General features: G+C 60.2%; 1 protein-coding gene across 1 annotated transcript; it reads right to left on the bottom strand.

Moving 5' to 3' along the window:
* Positions 1–2,838: 2,838 nt before the first annotated feature.
* LOC119543876 (collagen alpha-1(I) chain-like) lies at positions 2,839–5,402 on the bottom strand. The gene is made up of 3 exons (XM_037848695.1): positions 5,296–5,402; positions 4,663–4,730; positions 2,839–3,614 (listed from the first exon to the last, which is right to left on the bottom strand). The coding sequence occupies exons 1-3, from the start codon at positions 5,400–5,402 to the stop codon at positions 2,839–2,841; spliced, it is 951 nt and encodes a 316-aa protein (XP_037704623.1).
* Between the last annotated feature and the right edge of the window lie 14,951 nt (positions 5,403–20,353).

The raw sequence follows: 20,353 nt of genomic DNA, 5'->3' as shown, positions 1-20,353 counted from the left end.
GCTTTGCTCTGGTCAAGAGCAGCCCCAGACCAACTTCTCCCACCCACTGCATGGGAGACTGAGCTCAGGACCCACCTCCCCTTCCTGGTCCTGCATCCTTCTCAGGGTCCTTCTTGGTGTCCTTACGGGCGCACAACCCCCTGGTCAATGCTCTTCTCCCTCCTCCCAGGCTGGGGTCTCTCAGTCTTCAGCTCCCACCTTCTCTGAGAGGGGCAGGGATCACCTGCTCTCCTACCACCCGCCCCTAAGGACTATGGCCGCCCGGCTCCTGCTCTTTACGTGGTGCACACCAGGCTGTGCAGTACACTTTACACCTCAGGGTGCACCGCGGAGAGCACATCCTCACCTGACTGCACCGCACGCTGCACTTACACTACAGGGGGCTCACCCTGGAGAGGACACTCGACTCTGCCTCAGTTTGTCACTGGGTTTTATCTGTTTTCTGTCTCCCTGGCCTGACTGTGCTCCCTGTGGGTGGTGTCTGTGTGTCTGTCCTGGCTTCCTCTCTGGATCCCCACCCCCAGCACACAGCCAGGCACACAGGGGCTCGAGATGCTCCGGGGGAAATGAATGAATGAATGAATGAATGATCCCAAGCCTGATGCCTTTCCCCCAAGGGGGTGGCAGTCTTGTGGGGAAACCAGTTTCTGGAAAGCCCCTGAGGAGGGGAAGGTCCACCCTCGGCTGCCCTGGGGGCTGCACTGCTGGTCGCAGGGGAGCTGGGGGTCCTCAGGGGCTGGAGGGGAGAGGTGGGTGCTGTGGGAGGGGCGGCCCAGCCCTAAAAGGCAGAAGTCCCCACTCCCCACCCCTGTACACTAAATGGGGCTCAGAGCAGGCTCGGCAGCTGCAGGGTCTCAGGGTCAGGACCCCACCGCACCCCAGATCCCTCTCGCCAGCCCCGCAGGCCTGTCTCTAAGTGCTCATTAATCTGGGTTTAAAAATAGCGCACGTTCCACCTGCTGCTCCCGGCGTGGCTGGGGCATCCGGGCAAAGGCAGCCTTGGGGTTCTCCCAGGTTGCCGCAGGTGCTGGGTGCTGGGGTCACCTTCCAAGCCTCCGGAGCCACGACCCGCTTCTGAGCCCACCCACCACAGAGGCCAAGGCCTCTCCCTGGGGACCTCTGGAAGTGCTGCAGCCCCAAGGACACCCCAGGCTCCTGTGCAGCCAGGAGGGTGGGGGTGGGGGTCTACGAGCCCTCGTAGCCACTTCGCTTCAGGGTCCCAAGTTGGGGGTGGGCCCTATGTCACCTAGGGACCCCACATCGGGGGCTCCTTGTCCCAGCAGAGACCCACACCCAGTGCCCTGTGGGCCAGGCAGGGAGGGGCAGGGCAGGCAGGTGGGTGGGGGTCTCCAGCTGTGTCTGGTCCCTCAGTCCCTGTCATCCTGCTGAGCCCGCGGCTGCCCCTCCTGCTGGGGCTTGGTAAACCCCACTGGGGGGGGGCAGGGCAGGGGCTAAAGAAGGCAACCTGCCTGAGGGGGAGGGGTCAGCCCTGCTTTAGGGGGGAGGGGTCAGCCCTGCCTGAGGGAGAGGGGTCAGCCCTTGCTTTAGCGGGGTGGGGTCAGCCCTTCCTGGGGGGGGAGGGGTCAGCCCTGCCCGAGGGGGAGGGGTCAGCCCTACTTGGGGGGGAGGGGTCAGCCCTGCCTGAGGGAGAGGGGTCAGCCCTACTTGGGGGGGTGGGGTCAGCCCTTCCTGGGGGGGAGGGGTCAGCCCTGCCCGAGGGGGTGGGGTCAGCCCTGCCCGAGGGGGTCAGCCAGCCCTTCCTTGGGGGGTTCCAGTCACACTCCCACTGGGGTCAGGATGCAACCCCTGCCCATGGCGGTGAGGAGCTGTAGCCCCCATCCCAGGCTTGTCCTTTTTTCCCACGTGTGTTGGGGGTGTAGGGCCTGGGGTCGTGGGTGAGGTGGGCAGGTGAAGTTTCCTGTGAGACTCCAGCCTCCTAACTCACTGATTCCCAGCAGAGCCCCCACCTCTCACCCCCTGCAGGGCGCCTGGTGGAAGGACCAGAGGGGCAGCTGGTGGCGGGGGCTGTGGGACAGGGCAGTGACTGTCACCCGGGGCCTCCCAAAGGCGGCTCCAGCTCAGCGGGGTGCACGCAGTGTCCCAGGCGGGGTCGGGGTCTCGGAGGCTGACCTGACTGGGGAGACAGCGAGGGGCTGGCAGTGACAAAGCGCAGCCAGTAGCGGGGTGTGGGAGTAGCTGTGGCTGCTCAGAGCCCTCCTGGCTGGGGGAGGGCGAGGTGGTCTGAGGTGGGAGGGGGCCTGGGTCGTGTTGGGGAGACAGCAAGTTAGAGGGGCCTTTCGTCCAGTCCAGGCCACATGCCTCTCACTTCCCGTCTTCGCAGCTGCCTGCCCTGCTCCCTCTGGTGGATTCTCCCAGCTGCTCAAAGAAAAAGAAGACAGAGGTCCCCAGGGGACCACCTTCTGCCGGACCCCAGAACTTCCTGCGACCACTCAGGCCAGGCCGTGCCCCTTGTGTCTCCACCACCACGACCACTCATCCCACACAGCATCAAGCAGGGCTCCCATCCCACGCGGCCCACTCGGGGGCTCTTGGGGGCTTCCTGGATGTTGGCTCCTGAGTTATCCGAGGCGAGGGGCCCCATCGGTGTTGTGTTGCCTGGGACCTTGAGGGGCTTGGTGGGTTTGGAGCTGAGTATGTGCTTGAGGGGCTTTGGTGGCCTGGGTGGGAGGTGGGGGCCGCAGAGGGGGGGAAGTTGGGGGTGACTTGTTCTAACGCCCCAGCCCAGGGCTGATGGGGGGTGGGTGTGGGACAGGTCAGGGTGGGGGGCAAGGAAGGGCCTGAAGTGGAAAGGCAGGGGTGGGAGGATGCCAGAGGCCTTCACAAGTGGGGCACAGCAGGAGGGCGTTGGTCGGTGAGGGGCAGGGACCCCAGGCTGCCGTTCCGGGGAGTGGCCGAGCTGGGTGGCTGGCCTCTGCATTCCTGAACCCACACAGGCCGGTGGGAGGTGCGGAGCTGTGCCCAGCGTGGAGAGAGAGCAGCCCCCGGGAGCCGGGTGGTGCAGGCAGGGGCCGAGCTGCCAGGCTGGCATGGAGGCCTCGAGAAACAGTGTGGAGTTGGATGAGTGGGCCCAAGGGGCAGCCTTCCGGGGGGAGGGGAGGGTCTGAGTGAGGCCCCAGTGGGCACTGGGGCCTGGTTGGGGCAGATGTTGCTGACATAGGATTCCAGGCCGGCAGGGCCTTCTCTGCCAGCCCAGGGCTTTTGGGCACTTTCTGGGGGTCCAGGGGAGCCATGGAAGGATTTGGAGAGAGGGAGGGTCTCCCCGGGTGTGTGGCTTAGGAAGTGCTCCTGGCAGGCGTATGGAGGCCGGGGGCGGGGGTTGTTGGTGTGAGACCCGGGGGTGTTTGGTGTGCCTGGCAGCATCGGCTCTCTGCCCTGGGGGAGGAGCAGAGCCCTTGGGGACAGTCCACGAGAGCCGGAGTTTGGCTGACCTGGTGCTGGGACTGGTGGTGACCGGGCGGTAGAGAGGGAGTCAGCGGGCCTGATGGCACCAGAGGGGCCCAGGGTGTCAGGGCTGGCTGGGGCTTTGAGGCTCCCACCCCCTCGTGGCTGGGGAGGGCCATTCTCCTGGGAGCCACGTGTCCCACAGTCGCTTCCTGCAAATGGCCACACAACAGCTGGACACACGAGTGCACTTAGTTCCCCTGCGGCCCCAGCCAGGCCCCGCACGCCTCTGTCCCACCCCTGAGAAAGGGGCCCTGGTGTGGAGCCTTCTGGGCAGCCCCTCGCAGCCCCTTGCAGCCTGCAGGGAAAGCCCCGTGCCTGGAGCCCGCGGGCGAGAGGAGGCTGACGCGGCCTCGAGGTCTGGAGGGCCTGAGGCTGGGTGGGCCGGGGGCTTCTCTGTGGTTCTGGCACCCCTGGGGGGCTCAGAACAGGAGGGGTGGACGTCTGGGTGGTGCAGCTCCTACCCCGCAGAGCAGGGACCCTGGCGTGCAAGGCTCTCCCCCTCCCCCTCCTGGGTCACCAGGGCTTCAGCCCTTCCCCCACTGAGGCCCCCCAGGCAGGGCCTGTGGCCGGCGGGGGCTCCACACATATTTGGGGTTGATTTGCGGAAGCAGATCTTTGCACACCCCGTGGTGTTGGAGGGACCTCCCCAAACTCCTTCATCCAATGAAACGGCCCTTGGTCCCCACCTGGGAGCCAGGAAATCTGAGGTTGACACCACGATTTGTCTTAAACTGGATGTGGCTTTCAGGAAGTCACCTCGGGGCTCTCTGCCTCAGTTTCCCCACTTCAGGATGAAAGTGCTGAAATCTAGGGGTGGGCCCTCTTGGGGGTCCTTGGGGGACAGAAGCAGGAAATCCAGGCCAGAGGGATTTGGAATATCTTGGCCACACGGTTGCAGAAATTACTATAGATGTCACCTGGGTTGTTTCCCTTACAGTTCTAACTATTTTTTTAAATGGGGGGACTTTTTTTCCATTTACAAAATAATGCTTGCTTATTTTAAACAATCCGGAAAACTCAGAAAAGTAGGGAGAAGACACTGGCCACTGCCCTGAGCTCATGACCGAGATGAACTGATTTCCATGCCTTCTGGCTTGTCGCCCGCCTGCCTTTCTGGAGTCACATAAAAATAGACACAGACAGGACACGCTGTTTTGCGGGCGTCTGTCCATGTCTGTGCGTCCTGCCCTGCGTCACCTCTGCAGTGGCCACGCAGCCTCCGCCCGCCCTTGCTGGCCACAGAGCCTGTCCCCGAGCGCCCACTCCTGCAGACACAGGGCTGGAGGGGTCCTTGCACCCTCGGTTGTGGGGGGTCATGTCCCCCCAGAACATGTGCTCAGTCCCAATCCCCAGGACCTCAGACTGTGAACTCATTTGGAAATGGGGTTGATATGGTTGGAGATAGGGAAGCAGAACAGAGTCACCCTGGAGTCGGTGGGCCTGACCCACCGTGACGGGGTCCTTAGAAGATGACAACATTTGGGCGCAGACGAGCGGCAGACAGAGGGAAGAGGGCCCCAGGTGGCCGGGACGGAGGCGGGAGTCCCCTGGAGCCTCCAGAGGACACAGGGCCCGGCTGGTACCCACTTCCGGACTTCCGGCCTCCAGGACCCCGAGAGAACAAACTCCTGCTGTTTGAAGCCCCCTGTCTGCAGCGCTCTGTTGCAGGAGCCCCCGGAGACTAACGCCCCTCCTTGGATTATTCGCTTACAACAAATTCCTAAAAATGGCATTCGTGGGGCAAAGGGTCTGTATTGCCAAATTGCCCTCCCAGAGAGGCAAGGCGCTGGGTCTGCCCACCCTCCGTGTGAGGACCCCCCAAGCCCCCACCCGCCCGGGGCGGCCTCATCCAGGCACTCGCGCTCTGCTGGGGTCAGGAGGGGCAGCATTCCCGCAGTTTCAACGCGACTTTTAAGATCCCCAGAGAGGTTTGGCATCGCTCCGGCAATGCTTCTCCGGAACCTTGACTCTGGGTGCCGTGGGTGCACTTTCTTCGCCGTCCTTGTGATTTTACACAATGGCGCCCTGTGAATCGTTTATCCCGAGCGTCCCCCTCCCTGATGGCCGTTCCTGCCTTTACTTCCCTTTTGGTTCCGGGGCCTCCGAGCGTGGTTCCCAGAGCTCTGTGGTCCCGATGCGTCGCAGCGCAGGGGCTGATTTAGCTGAAGCTCCAGGTGTGGAGTCACTGCCTCCAACCCTCTCAACGTGTGTTTTGTTCTCTTCTTGTGCTGGGAAGTTTCTTGGGTGATCTGATAATCTGACATTTGCACTGTCCTAGGCTAACAACTTTTTCTGAGAACGCGTGGGATTTCTCTTTCTCTCTGATGTTCTCACATTTCCCGGGAAGGGGTGAGCGTGTTGACTGTTCGGCTGGGTGGGCGCCCCTTGAGCTGGAGGTCTCTGTCTTCCTTGGACAGGAAGAGACTCTCATGAATTGACTCTCTAATACTCGCCCTTTCCTGCTCCTCTCTCCCTCCGGGGCTCTGCAGATGTCCACCCTCCTCGGGGCCTTCACTTGACTTCCCGCCCCTTCCTGACGCCCTAGGGGGGTTTTCTCGTCCTGAGCCCCGGGCTCACCTGGCCCCAGGTGTCCTGGGGATCCTGCACCCGTCGGCCACATTTGTTACAGTAACTATTGTATTTTTCCAACCCAGCATTTCCTGTTGTTCTGGCTCCTGCTCCGCGTGTGGTGCCCTCCTGTTTCTCGCGGATGCTGTTACGATGGCTCCGTTATGTTCCCGGGCTGCTCGCCCTTCGTTCTGGACCGTGTGGCCTGGGGAGATCCGAGGGCGGTGCTGCTTTCACGTCTCCTTCCGTCCCCTATGAGGACCTGGCCCCTCACCCTCCCAGGCCCTGGGCAGCTTGGACCCAGGGCCCCCCCCTGTCCTGCACCGTGGGCAGCAGCTCGTTCTCGAGAGCGTGTCCCTCAGCGGCCGTTGGCTCTGCGCTCTGGATGTGCAGCCCCTGCCCGCCCGCATCACCGGGTCCTTGGCTGTGCTTTGCGGCTCCACCAGCTCCTCTCACCTCCCTCCGCCAGGGCTTCTCGGTCCCACCCCAGTCCCACTCCCTGGAAGCCCTGCTGGGGGATGCTGGGTCTCAGCGCTCTGGGACCCCTGCCCGAGAGGAAGCACGGGGACCTCTGCAGCGGCTTGGCAAGGGGCCACGCTGCGCTTCCGTTCCGGTGGGAGGTGGCCCTGCAAGGAAGCAGTGGTGGGGTCCGGGGGTTGCCCGGTGGCCCTGGGAGGCTGAAACCCCTCTGGGAATGGAAGGACAGTGACCCTCTGTGTGGGGAGGGGCTCCCTTCCTGACACCCACCCTCCTGCCAGAGGGAAGTGAGTGCTCGGACAGGGCGTGGGGCCTGGGAGGGGTCCCCACATGGCCTTCTGGGCCCAGGGTCAGCCTGCACATGGCCCAGTGGGGCCATCAGATCTGTCCACACTGTTCATTACTCTCCACAGGTGAGCCTGCCACCGGCGTGAAACACAGCCGGAACGTTCTGTGACGCTTCCTTGAACTGAAAAGCAGGTCCACAGACAAATTTTGGAGATGCGCCCAGCCCTCACTGCCAACAAGCCGCTGAATTGTTCTCGGTTCTTCAGATTTTCTCGCCTTTGGGCTCTGAGTCAGCGTGGAAAGTTCTGGCCTCCCAGACCCCGTTCTGCCCAGAGCACAGCCGAGGCTGACCGGGGCGTGGGTGGCCGGCGCAGGGGCCAGAGGCAGGGCTCACTGCAGCCCGGGCGGGGAAGGTGTTGGGGGGAGGTGGGCCCTGAAGGTGCTGCTGACCTGAATGGCCGGTGTCACGGCAAGGCACCGAAGGGGGTCTCGGCTTATCTGAGCAGTGGTCATGCTGCAGCTCTTCTGCCCTGGGATCGAAACAACCATTCTGCTCCCACGGTTCTCATTCACCCCAAGGCAGCCTGGGTGGAAGCTCGGCCCCAGTCCTTTCTGTGCCTGGTTTGGGCAGCACAGCCATCATTGCTGGGGCATCCAGGCCACCACGGCAAGTGTAGGACACTGTGGATGAGAACTGGAGGCCAGTCTGTGTGGCCTTACCCAGAGTTGACTGTGTGTGGGTCTCCTAGACCTCAGCCTTGTCTTCTCCTTCCAGGCATTGGGAGGCTCCTGCATGTGCATGGAGGCCCAGGGCCCGATCATGTGCCACGTACTGATACTCGGCCCCTTGTGCACACACAGAGACACATGGTTACAAAGCCCGCTTCCTTTGGTCAGGCTTTCAAAATATCTCACCTAGCTTGGAGAGAGCAGAAAATGGCCACAAATTGTTTAAGCCCTTAATACAAGGATCTGTAGTTGTTTAAAGGACAAATACTTACAGTTTGTGACATTTCCAGAAGTCTCGTAAGCAAGGAGAAATTCTGAAGTGCAGTGACACTGGATTTGGATGTAAGGGCTCCCTATGACCTGGGTTAGTATTTACCCCAGACACCTCCAAATCCAAGTGCGATGGGGCGCAGACACCAAAGGAAGAGCTGGCAGGTGCTGCCTCGGCAGCCCCACTGTTTGTCTAAAATGTGATTGCTCCTTCTGGGCCTGGGGTTGGAGAAGGCATCTGGCCAGCTGGGACACGGCAGGGCTGTGCACCTCACTTCCACAGGGTGAGGCTCCGCCTGGACGGCCTGCCTTCCTTGCACGCCTCCGTGGCCGGCAGGTGCACTGCTTTACAAAACGATGGAGCCGTTCTCAGGGGCTGCTGCTGTGGTCGACCCAAAGGAGACCCCACACTCACTCACTCAGTGGTGCTGTCTGCTCCATCTGGAAGCCAGCCTCCCAGAATGCTTGCATGCCCTTCTTAAAGACTTATAAAGGAGCAGTGCATGGGGGAGAAAAAAACAAAAAATAAGGCTTGAAAAAGACTGTTCTAAAGAGCTGAGTGTGCCTGAGCTCTACTGCCCACACCAGGAGTTTTATCAGTGATTGAGGTCTCCGTCATCTCAAAGCCACGCGTTGAAGATGTGAGCTCCCATCTCCTTAGATCATGTTTTGACATAAATCCTCCTCCCTCTTTTTCATCTTTGCACTTCAAAAGACCAGAGAAGCCTGTGCCCCCAGGATTCAGCACGGAAGTCCCCACCACACCCCAGGAAAGGCTTTGATCCCAGGCCCGGCCCGGGAGAACGTCTCCAGTGTGTCGCTCCCCTCCTGGCTGCACCGGCCACTCCTGCCACCGCCACCCCGCCAGGCACCTTCTGTGGCCCGTGCTGCCAGCCCGCAGAGGAACAGACGTGACCTGCATTTCCGGGGGAAAAATGAGCAGATTTCAGTAGAGACAGCAACCAACACTGAACAGACGAAGCTCGTCTTCCTCAAGGCCTTTGCAGAACAAAATCAAAACCAGGATTGGCTCTCCACGAGATGCAAGCGGCTCGCATGCACCCGACCGTGAGCTCCACTGGACGTCGGTGTCTTGCCAACGGCGCCGTGTGACGGTGAGGCCTGGCTGCGGACGGGCTTGCGGGGTACTTGGGGGCACGGGCCGTTTCCGCCGGCCCCCCTCAGCGACTGCACTCTTCCCAAAGTGGCCGCAGTAACCCAAATCATCTCCATCGCAAGCTCCTGAGAGCTTGCCACAGGCAGGCGTAATTCAAAACAGACGCACCAGGCCCGGAACCCATGAGGGGAAAGAATGCAGAGGCTTCCCGGGCCGTCGGCGCTCCTTGCCCCCTGATGGGAGGAGGTTCCAACCCCAGAAGAGCCAAAACGAAGTCCTTGGCGCTTGTGCCAGTTTGAATATATTGTGTCCCCCAAAAGCCATTATCTTTGGTGTAATCTTGTGTGGGCAGATGTTATCAGTGTTCATTAGATTGTAATTCTTAGAGTGTTTCTTTGGAATGTGCCCCACCCAGCTGTGGGTGATGACTCTGATTGGATAATTTCCATGGAGGTGTTGCTCTGCCCTTTGGGTGGGTCTGAATTAAATTACTGGGCACTATATAAGATCAGACAGAAGGAGCAAGCTAGCTACAGCCAAGAGGGACACTTTGAAGAAAGCACAGGAGCTGAGAGAGGAGCTGTTGTTGAGAGACAGTTTGAAGACAGCTGTTGAAAGCAGACTCTTGCTCCGGAGAAGCTAAGAGAGGACAAATGCCCCAAGTGCAACTAAGAGTGACATTTTTGAGGAACTGCAGCCTAGAGAGGAACATCCTGGGAGAAAGCCATTTTGAAACCAGAACTTTGGAACAGACACCAGCCACGTGCCTTCCCAGCTAACAGAGGTTTTCTGGACACCATTGGCCATCCTCCAGTGAAGGTGCCCGATTGCTGATTTGTTACCTTGGACACTTTGTGGCCTTAAGACTGTAACTGTAACCAAATAAACCCCCTTTTATAAAAGCCAATCCATGTCTGGTGTTTTGCATTCTGGCAGCATTAGCAAACCAGAGCAGCGCCCATTTCCACCCAGGGCTGCAGGCTCAGACACCTTTGTGGGGTGTCGGTTTCCTGGGGCCTCTGTAACACGTTGCCACAAGCTGGGGTGTGAAACAAGGTGTGTATGATCTTCCAGTTCTGAGGTCAGACGTCCTCCAGTCGTGGTGTCATCAGCAGGGCTGGTTCCTTCGGGAGGCTCCAGGAGAAGAGACTGGGTCTCTCACTGTATCCTGCTTCTAGAGGCCGCCGTGTTCCTCGGCTCATGGTCCCCACCTTCCTTGAGGACGGCCCCGTGGCATCTGCACTTACTCTTTCCTCCCCCCCTCTGCTCCTGCCGTCACATCTCCTTCTCTGACCCTGATCCTCCTGGCCCAGGTTTGTCCAGGTTCATCACCTCACCTGAGTCCTTACCTTAATTGCATTCAGAAAAAAAAACAAAAAAAGGTAACTGTGGTGGCCTTGGGGCTGTGCACCCCATAAACATTTTTTTAATCTTAACCCATTCTTGTGGGTGTGGACCCACTGTAGGTGGGACCTTTCGATGAGGCCACTTCAGTTAAGGTGTGCCCGGCTCAGTCAGGTGGGGCTTTATTACTGGAGGCTTTATAGGCAGAGTGAAGTTCAGAGGGAGAGAGAAAGCCACAGAAGCCAGACGTTGAAATGGAACCGGAAGAGAAAGGAGAAGAGGCTGCCACGGGCATCACCACACAATGGAAAAGTCAACGACCAAGGGGTGCCCAGAGGCCACGGCCTTCGGGGAGAGAGCGTCGCGGAGCTGACTCCTGGACCTCTCCCAGCCTCTAAACCGTGAGCCGACAAATTCCCATCGTTTCAGCCATCCTGTCGCGTGGTATTTGCTTTGGCAAGGAGGAAACTGAAACAGTGATGCTCAGAGGTTCCGGGAATCAGGGCAGGGCATCTTTGGGGGCCCTTCACACCAGGTAGAGACAGGGGGTTCTTTCCGTATTCGCTTCCTGTGGCTGCCGTGACAAATCACAGACAAAACCTGGGGCTGTGATTCCCCCGGTTCTGGAGTCCAGATGTCTGAGGTCACGATGCCGGCTGCCCCTCGTGAGGAGCTCCATTCTCTGCCTGCGGCTCGGTGCGTCCCCCTGACACTGGACACCCATCGTTGGGTTTGGAGCCTCCTAACCCCAGGGTAAGCCCCTAATCTCCAGATCCTTGGCTAATTCCTTCATCTTTCCAGACCAGGTCACAGTCACAGCTTAGGTGGACTTGAGTTTTAGGGGGACACTCTTCGACCCCTGCCCTTGTCCTGCGGCCCTGGGGTTAGCCAATGTGCGTTTGGTGCCCCAAGATGCCCCATCGGATGGAACTCGCACAGGTGCCTCCGAGTCCGGGTGTGTTTCTGCAACACCACAAACAGAGGCACCGCTGTCCTCACCGCCCCCCACCTCCTGCTCCCCAGGGTCTGGGCTCAGGAGGACGGAGAGGGCTGGTCTGGGGCCTGCCGATGGCCCTGGAGGTGGAGGAGACAGCCCGGGGCAGGCGCAGGTCTGCAGGTGGCAGTGGCGGCACCAGGCTGCTCCCTCCTTGTGTTCATCAGAAAGACTTGCCCGGTGCTCCCAGGCGGCTGGAGACGGGGCCTTGTTCGGGTGTGGGGTCTCAGATGGGGTCAAGGGAAGATGTGACCCCGCTGGGCCAGAAGCCCTAAATCCAGTGCCCGGTGTCCTGTAAGAAGAGGCATGGATGCTGGAGACACACGGCCTCCTCCCTGCGTGTCTTGACGACGGGGGCAGAGATTGGAGTGAAGCGTCTACAAGCCGAAGAAGCCGAGGACCCAGCCCCGCTGAGGTCTTTATTCAGATGCCGCCAGTGCTGCGAGAGGATGGATTTCCGTGGGCCGTTGGGGAGCTTGCTCACGGCAGCCCCCGGGAACTGTGGCCTGGGCGGCCCAGCCCTGGACCCCGGCCTCTGCCGTGAGCTGGGCTCGTCTGCGTGACCTTTTGGGTTCCCGGCACAGGACGCTCACACACGCCGTCTCCTGTGGCCCTGCGGCGCCCCGGACCAGGGAGGGGAGAGCGGCTTGCAGAGAGGCCCCCGAAGAAGTGTGTCCATCAGAGGGGGCTCAGCTGGACGCTGGCTCCTTCCTCCTTGCCTGGGAGCCCCTGCTCCCCGGACAGCGTTTCCCGCCCTCCCCAGCCTCCTGGGGACACCTGCTCGTGGCTGGGGCGTCCTGGGAAGGGGGCACGCGAAGGAGAGCACGGACGCCTGGCCCAGGGGCCGAAACGCGGCGGCCTGAAGAGGTGTGGGGGCCTGCAGGGGGCTCCCTGGGTTTGGTGAATCCCACCCTACTGCCCACCCCCGATTTCCCTGAACACGACCGTGAGCTCCTCTGAGCAAGGTGCTGCGACCAGAGCTGGGGCTCTGGAGGGGCCAGGCAGGTGTGGGCGCAGCATGGGGCCCCGTTGCGTTGCTGGGTGCCGGCTTGATTAGGGAGCAGTGGAGCTGGACTTCAGGGTCCTCGCGGGTGAGCTGTTCCCGGGGATGCAGTGAGAGCAGTGACCACTCGGTGCCCGACACTGCCCCGCCCTGGGTGACCTGAACCCACGGGGGGTCCCAGGGAGGTCCCTCGTTTCTGAGCACGGAGTTTCCCTGATGCAGGCCTGGGGGATCGCCGGGTGACGACAGAGGCAGCGCTGGGCCCAGGGGCGGCCTCGCCAGCTGCTGGAGGAGGCCAGGGACGGGCCACCCCCGAGCCTCCAGAGGGAACCAGCCCGGATGGCACTGGCTTTGGACGTCTGGCCTCCAGACGTTACAGCGGGAGGACAAATTCCAGTTGTTTTAAGCCTCCGAGTTCACAGTACTGTTTTGCGGCCGCCCCAGGGAGCTCAGACCTGCTCTGTGTGGGCTGGAGACCAACTGAGCCCAGCGCCCTGACGGGGTGCCCACCCTGCAGGCTCACGGCCCCGTCCTCCGCCCCACTCCTGCCTCCCTCCAGGGTGGGCCCAGGCCCCCATCCCTCTCCAACTCTGGGGGTGCAATCCACAGCCAGTGCATCAGTGCACTCCACACCCCACTGCACCGCATCTGTCCCCTCTCGAGCCAGAAGCCACCCCTCCAATGCCCATAGGAGCACCGTGGCCCCCAGGCCACAGGCAGGAGCTCCAGAAGGGGCAGAGGGGATGTTGGGGTCCGAGGGGCCAGCGTTCATCCTGGGAAACCACCAGCTTGAGTCAGATCCCACGAGGCCGGGTGGGCCGGAGCCACCCCTGAGCGTCCCCAGGACGGCCTCCAGCAGGGCCACAGGACACGGCCTCGTCCACCCACTTCCTGGGGGGTCTTTATTCTGAGACCATTTCTCACTTGGAGACGTTTTGCCATCTCAAGAGCCTGGGATGGAAACGCAGCCCTATTTCTGAGTCCAGCGAGCCCTGGTCCCTTTATGTATTTCTTTATTATATTTTTGAGAACTGAGCAGTACCCGTGGACCCAGCTCTCTCTATGGAGACCTTACAATGTGTCCCTAAAAGGAGCCAGCTGGGGCACGCGGCGCTCTTCCCGGGATGTCCTTGGCCTAACGAACGGATTCGTTCCTTTTCTGTTTTCTGGGTTCCTGCAGGGTCCAGTGTTGTCGGCCCCCTCGCCACATACTGAGGGTCACGGATCGTCCGGCCTCTGATGCCCGTGTTCTCTCAGTACCCCCTGCCTTCACCAACACCCTTCTCCAGGCCTTCCCAATGTGCACCCATGAGCCCGTCCCAGAGGCCTGGTCCCAGGTGCCGGCAGGTGCTCCGCACTCTACTCCGACCGGCCCTGGCTCCACAGTTCAGTGACTCAACCCAGCCAGGTGTTGTCTCTCTCACGGCTCCTCGGGGCTCACTGGGAGGGTCTCCCTCGGGCCCCTCGTGGGATGCGACCCGACAGCAGCAAGGGCTGGAATATTTAGCACTCACCTGTCCATCCCAGGTGGCCTCTGTCCCATGTGCCTGGGCCCAGCTGGGGTTGCTGATCGCAGTCCCTGCACAGGGCCCCCCACCCAACGGCCTCTCCAGCGTGGCGGCCTCAGGGTGGCTGGATTCCAGGGGCCGCCTGGGAGGCTCGAGCCTTCTCACGACCCAGCTCTGGGAGCCCCAGGACAGCTCGTCTGCTGCCTTCCCCTGGTCAAGCAGGTCACTCAGGCCAGCTCGGGTTCAAGGCGGGGTGGGGGGCCCAGACCCCCACTCTCGATGGGGGAGAGTCAAAGAATTGGCAGTTCTCTTGAACCCACCACACCTCCCAGCAGGTTCAGAGCCCGCCCCCTGCCCCCAACCACAAGGCAGTCCTCGGGGGAGGGTGGGCTACCCCCCAGCCCTCCTTCCCGCTCCACGTGGGCGCTGGTCGGCATAAATCTCACGTCCTTTGCCACAGGGATTGGGTCAGGGACGGGCAGTAAAGGAATTCCTACAGCCACAGATTTGGTTGGGATGAGAATGTTCCAGGCAGGATGTGAGTTAGTTTCTCACTGGAGTGGAGACGCCCCCTCCCCTTGCCTGAGACCCCCAGTGTCCAGTAGAAATTTTTGAGCCACCCACGCAATTTAAAACTTTCTAGTAGTCACAATAGGACAAGTAAAAAGAAATAGGTAAGATTGATTTAGATATTTTATTTAACTCAATATGTCCCAAGCATCATTCAACATGTAATCAATTTAAAAATTACTACTGAGATATTTTGCATTCTTTTTTTAATGCTATCTCTTTGAAATACCTTGATTTAGACTAGCCTCACTTCAACTGCTCAATACAACATCCTTGTCTGAAACTTCCTCTACTTCTGGAATCATCAGCAAGATGTGCCAATAAATCCTTAGCTACTGCAGCCACTGGGGCTGTGTTTCTAGTTACTTCCAACACCCAAAGTTGTGACTCTCTGACTCAGTTTCCCAATTGGTGACTAGGGAGGGTCTCGAGGAGCTCTTGAGAGGTGCTGAGGGCAGGGTGGATCAGCTTTTGAGAGGCCTGAGGCTAAATCTGGGGAGCCTCTTCAGGAAAAGAAAACTAAGTTGCAAATACGAATTAGGAACTGGGCCTTGTGGGGGTCCCTAAGACTTCCTGGCAAATCCCCCATTTAAGGATGATGCCCTCAACATTGATTTCTTCTTAATATAATTGGGCTTACACTTTCTGTACAATTATGTGAACTGCTGTTGTCATTTTATAGTTTCCCCCTCATTACAAACTCTTTAGGATTGTGCTTTCTGTGACGTAGGAAAGCAACGGGAGCGATGAGGACGTCTGAGCCCCGTCCTGGCTGCGCAGTTGGAAAAACGGGGTGCTGGGGCCAAATTTGTCCCCCGTGGGCTCGGCCATGGGGGTGCCGGGTTGACGGATGTGCTGCCGTTTGTTTCCTGGAGGGGGGCTGGTCATCGCCCACAGGCTGGCACAAGCTCCTGGGGGTGAAACCTGCAGGGACGGTTTGGTCCAAACGGCCATGTTGGGGCCGTGGTGGGTCTAGAAAACGGAAATAGACCTGCTGGCCCGGAGCAGGGCAGACGAGACCTGTGCCATGGGGCGATAGGAGGTGGGGGCTGGGGACAGAAGTCAGGCCAGAGGGGGTGGTGCCTGCCTGGGGCTTCCCACAGGGCGGTGTGGTGGGCCAGGACCTTGGGCCCCATGGAACCCGGTCCGAGGGGTGCTTGGCTGCACCAGGTCCTCCCTGTGGTGGCCTTGCACCATGAGGGTTTGGGGTGCAAGGCTGTTTCTGGCATCCCTGGTCCTCTGGAGGTGGGGAGCCCTGGGAGCGGGCAGCCTCCACCTCTGCTTCACGCTCCAGACCCTGTTCTGGAAGACGGCAGCAGCTCAGGGTCCCTGAGCCCCTTCTCTGGACAAAGGAGGGCTCCCCAATCAGGGTGGGCTGTGCCTGGCAAGGGTTTTGTCCCTGGAGACCCTGCTCCTCTGGACTCTGTCCTCCCACCATCGACTGGGACATGCCTGGGAGGGAGGGGATGGCACATCCTGTAGGAAGGGCTCTCCCTGTGTCTCCAGGGCCCTGCAGGGTCGACCAGACGGCAGAGGTGAGGAGCTGGCAGCCTCGGCAGCTACAGAAGCCCTCTAGGCGGCTGCTGCCTTCTGGTTTGCTCACTCCCAGGCTCCCTTCACTGAAGGAGGAAACCCTGTCTCCAAGACGACGTCACATGAGGTCCTGATACCCCGACCTCCCAGTCCCCAAAGACAGGAGTGGCGCCCACAGAGCCGACGCTGCTCCCAGGCCACCCCGTTCTCCAGGTCCTGATGCTGTGCACCTGTCAGGAAAGAGGACCCTTGAGCAGCATCACAAGCAGGGGCTCAGGGCAGGGGCTCGACCCTCACCACCCCAGGTCTCTCCCCCCGCCCCTTAGGGCCCCTCTTGCTGACATCCGGGGAATGGGGTGCTGGGTTTGCAGCTTCAACTTCACCAAGAGGAGCAGCCAGCATCCCTGGGAGAGAGAAATCCCCAAGCATGGCTCCCCGAGAGGCTTGGAACGCAAAGCATGCTTGGGAAATTTCGGGAGAGAACAAACAGTGGCTCTTAAAGTCAGGGTTCGATGCACTCAGAATTAAACAATGAAAGCTGTAAGGGGGTGGTGGGGGCTGTTGGTGACAAGGTGGGGGCCGCGGATGCCTTGTCTGTGGGGCCTGGGCCTCGTCTGGGTTTCCCTCCGTCAGGCAGGGAGTCCGGGAGCTCGAGCCCAGTGGGGTCCCAGGAGGAGGCCCTGACCCCGACCCAGCCTGGAGGGAAGCATGTGCTTTGACATGACATTGGGGAGCAGGGAGCTTGGCCTGTGATCCCTGCCAGGGATGGAGCAAAGTCGGGTTCAGGGAGTCAGAGAAGTGGGGGACACAGGATCTGTTCTAGTTTGCTAATGCTGCTGGAATGCAAAACACCAGAGATGGGTTGGCTTTTATAAAGGGGATCTATTTGGTTACACAGTTACAGTCTTAAGTCCATAAAGTGTCCAAGGTAACACATCAGCAATCGGGTACCTTCACTGGAGGATGGCCAGTGGTGTCTGGAAAACCTCTGTTAGCTGGGAAGGCACGTGGCTGGCGTCTGCTCCAAAGTTCTGGTTTCAAAATGACTTTCTTCCAGGACATTCTTCTTTAGGCTGCAGTTCCTCAAAAATGTCACTCTTAGTTGCTCTTAGGGTGTTTGTTCTCCCTTAGCTTCTTTGGAGCAAAACTGCTTTCAATGGTCATCTTCAAACTGTCTCTCATCGGCAGCTACTCTCTCAGCTCCTGTGCATTCTTCAAAGTGTCCCTCTTGGCTGTAGCAAGCTCACTCCTTCTGCCTGAGCTCTTATATAGGGCTCTAGTAAACTAATCAAGGCCCACACTGAATGGGCAGGGCCCCACCTCCATGGAAATTATCTAATCAGAGTCATCACCCACATTGGGTGGGGCACATCTCCATGGAAACATCCTAATCCAAATGTTCCAACTTAATCCCCACTAATATGTCTGTCCTGGCAAGATTGCATCAAAGAACATGGCTTTTTCTGGGGGACATAATATGTACAAACCAGCACAGGATCTGGTCCCTAATCCCTGGGCCGGGGGTGGCTCCTGGCGGGTCAGGGGTCCTTGTCTACCTCATGGTGGGTGAGCCGCTCACCTGCATCCTGGCACCCAGCGAGGGCCCTGGGCTTCTGGGAGGGGTAGGGGTGCTGCCCTGGGGTGGGGCACAGGCCCTCTAGGTTTGCCCCCCAATCTGATGGCAGGAAGCTGGGCTTGCCAAGGGTGCCCACCCCGCCCTGGACAACCAGACCCAAGAGTGGGTGAGGGGTCAGCACCACAGCCCCTGCCTCACCTGCTGGGGCTCAGGGCCAGGCCACATGCCCCCCACCTCTGGCTGCTCTCTCTCAGGGGAAGGGAACCCCCATCCTGGGTTGGGCACTCTGAAAGGTCACCCTCCTTTGTGGCAGGAGGGGACGGAGGTCCAGCCCTTCCGCAGCCGGGGCTGTCCTGGGACCCCACCCTGCCCACACAGAGCCCCATTCATCCCGGGCAAGGCTGGGGGGACCCCACCCCACTGGACAGGCCCAGCACCAGGCCTAGGGAGGGCACCTTGTGAGGCCACCGGCCTCCAAAGCAGGACGGCTGACCAGGGGGTCCCCGGGCCAGACCTCAGGAGCTGGGTGGGGGTGCTGATGGGGACCCGGGTACTCACCTCACCCCTGTGAGTGGGGGGCTGTGTGAGCCCGAGGGGAGGTGCAGAGGAGGGGGACAGCCTCTGGGCCCCAGCAGGTGGGAACACGTCCTGGCCCTGCAGCAGCACTGACCACTGCTGGGAGGGGCTGGCGGGCCCAGAGCTGACCCCGCACAGCCCAGTGGCGTCCTGACCAGCAGGGTCCTGCTCCCCTGTGCCTGGACCCCGGGGCCATCTTCCCGAGGACAGAGGGGGGCCCACGTGCCCACCGCTGTGGAGTGGCCAGGGCTGGCTTTGAGGGTGCTGGGCCGTTCCCGGGGACAGCGAGGTAAGGATAGGGGATGAGTGGAGTCCCGTGCCCACGCGGGCACACACCGTGGAGGGCGGCGCCTCTGCCCCGGGAGGGGCTCTCTGGTGGGGGGAGGGCATCCTGGTGCCGTCCTGCTGAGGCAGAGCTGGGGAGGACGTCCCAGGCCGCAAGGGGCCCAGGAGCCCCGGGTCACAGAAACCGGCCCTTACCCTGCAAGGAGCCCGGACCCTCCCCAGGTCCCATCAGGCGGGCTGTTTGAGACCCCCCAGGCAGGACAGGACTGGGGTGGCTGCAGTGACCGCGCCAGAGGGGCTGCCCACCCTCTGTGGGCTCAGGGTGGAGACCACGCACTGGCCTTTCAGCCTTGCAGACGCCCTGCAGTGGGCGGCTGTCCTCACGGGGGTGGGTGGGGGCCCCCAGGCAGCGTGCGCCGTGTGGATGAGGGCCTCGCAGCGCGGCACCCTGATAGCGAGGATATGCATGCATGTGTGCACACACACACCTGCACACACTCGCACAGCACCATCTCACACACACCTGCACACTCTTGCACACCATCACACACACAACATGCACACGTGCACACACTTGTGCACACACACACCTGCACACACACACCACCACACACACAACGTGCACACATATTTGCACTCATATACACCCTTGCACACTCATACATACATAGCCTTGCACACACACTCACCGACACACTCTTGCACGTGCACAACTTGCACACACACACGCACTCACACGACTCACACACTTGCACATGCTCACTCATGTTTGCACATACACTCATGTGCACAACTCACACACACAGTTACATACTCACACTCACATAGTGGCACACTTGCACCCACAGTCACACATGCCACACACACCCCTTCTCCCCATGAAGACTCCCCAGCTCAGGTCCAAGGGGGGTCCCCACTTTCCACCCCAAGGGGTCAATGTGCCTGGAGGCTGACACGGCCCCTGACCCTCCCAGCTCCGCCCAGCTTTTCCTGGAAATGCTGTATTCTATTGTTTTCCTCTGTCCTGCACTATGTTTTGTTTTGTTTTTTAATTTTTTATTGTAGTAACATATGTAAATTACTCAGTTTCCCCTTTTAACCACCTTCAAGTGCAAATCCAGTGGTAACAATCACATCCATTGCACGGGGCTGCCGTCACCAGCAGCCATCACCCCAAACTTCTCATCCCCTCAAACGGAAGCTCTGCACCCCTTAAGCATGACGCCCTCCTCCGCCCAGCGCCTGCCCCCTGTGACCTCCGCTCTGATCTGTCTCCAGGAATTCGCTGCTTCTCGGTCTTTCATGCGAGTGAGAACAATGCCCTGTTGTGCGTGTGGGGCCCGGCCTCTGGGGCTGACCCCGCCTTGCTGGGGCGGGCGAGGGGTGCTGGTGGGATGCTGGGGGTGGGGTGGGCAGAGGAGATCCAGGGGTCCACCGGCTTCTTATTGGTCCAGCCCTCCCCCTGCCCATCCTGGGAGGTCCGGGTGCCCCCAATCCCTGGACCTCCCGACACTCTGAGAGCAGACGGCCTCCTCCCGGCTCCCAGCTTCTCCTCCTCCTCCAGCTGAGCCCTTCCCTCTGCTACTCGGTGTCTGCACTGTGGTCTGCTGGGGCCCCTGCTTCTTTCCTCCTTACCCTCTTTCTTCCTTTTGCCTTTAGTCTCTTTATTGTCAGGTTAGTGTGAGTTTTGACAGTGGTCCCATCCTCTGTGCAAAGCTGGAAACCCTTAAGCACCTTCTTCTAAGGCTTTTCTGAAGCTCGGATGCACCAGCTCATGACTTTTTCCTGGATACCCACCTCCGGTCCCCTGGATGGTGCAATCGTGCACGGGGAGTTGACCATCCCCAGTGCTCATCTTGGTTAATCAGCAAACCCTAGAGCTAAACCCCAGGATACCGCCAAACTGTGTGTGGGGGAATGTGATGGTGACATCCTAACAGCAATAAATACACTCGACATAAAACAGAGCAACTGGGTAGCAAAATCGAAACTCCATGGATGTGCCAAGCACTGGGTGAAAAGCACCTCCTTGAACCTCAAAGCCCAGGAA

This window comes from Choloepus didactylus, chromosome 9 (genome assembly GCF_015220235.1).
Source record: "Choloepus didactylus isolate mChoDid1 chromosome 9, mChoDid1.pri, whole genome shotgun sequence".
In the NCBI taxonomy this organism is placed as follows: domain Eukaryota; kingdom Metazoa; phylum Chordata; class Mammalia; order Pilosa; family Megalonychidae; genus Choloepus; species Choloepus didactylus.
Note: the sequence above shows the minus strand (reverse complement) of the source record. Positions and strands in the feature narration are given on the sequence as shown.

What these genes read in the sequence shown, in the direction of transcription:
- LOC119543876 (XM_037848695.1), bottom strand. Translation starts at nt 5,402, where the DNA reads ATGCCAAACCTCTCTGGGGATCTTAAAAGTCGCGTTGAAACTGCGGGA. An exon ending in GATGAGGCCGCCCCGGGCGG is followed by an intron (nt 4,731 to 5,295) that starts GTGGGGGCTTGG and finishes CTGTGTCTGCAG; the next exon opens with GAGTGGGCGCTCGGGGACAG. An exon ending in GCTGCGTGGCCACTGCAGAG is followed by an intron (nt 3,615 to 4,662) that starts GTGACGCAGGGC and finishes GGCCATTTGCAG; the next exon opens with GAAGCGACTGTGGGACACGT.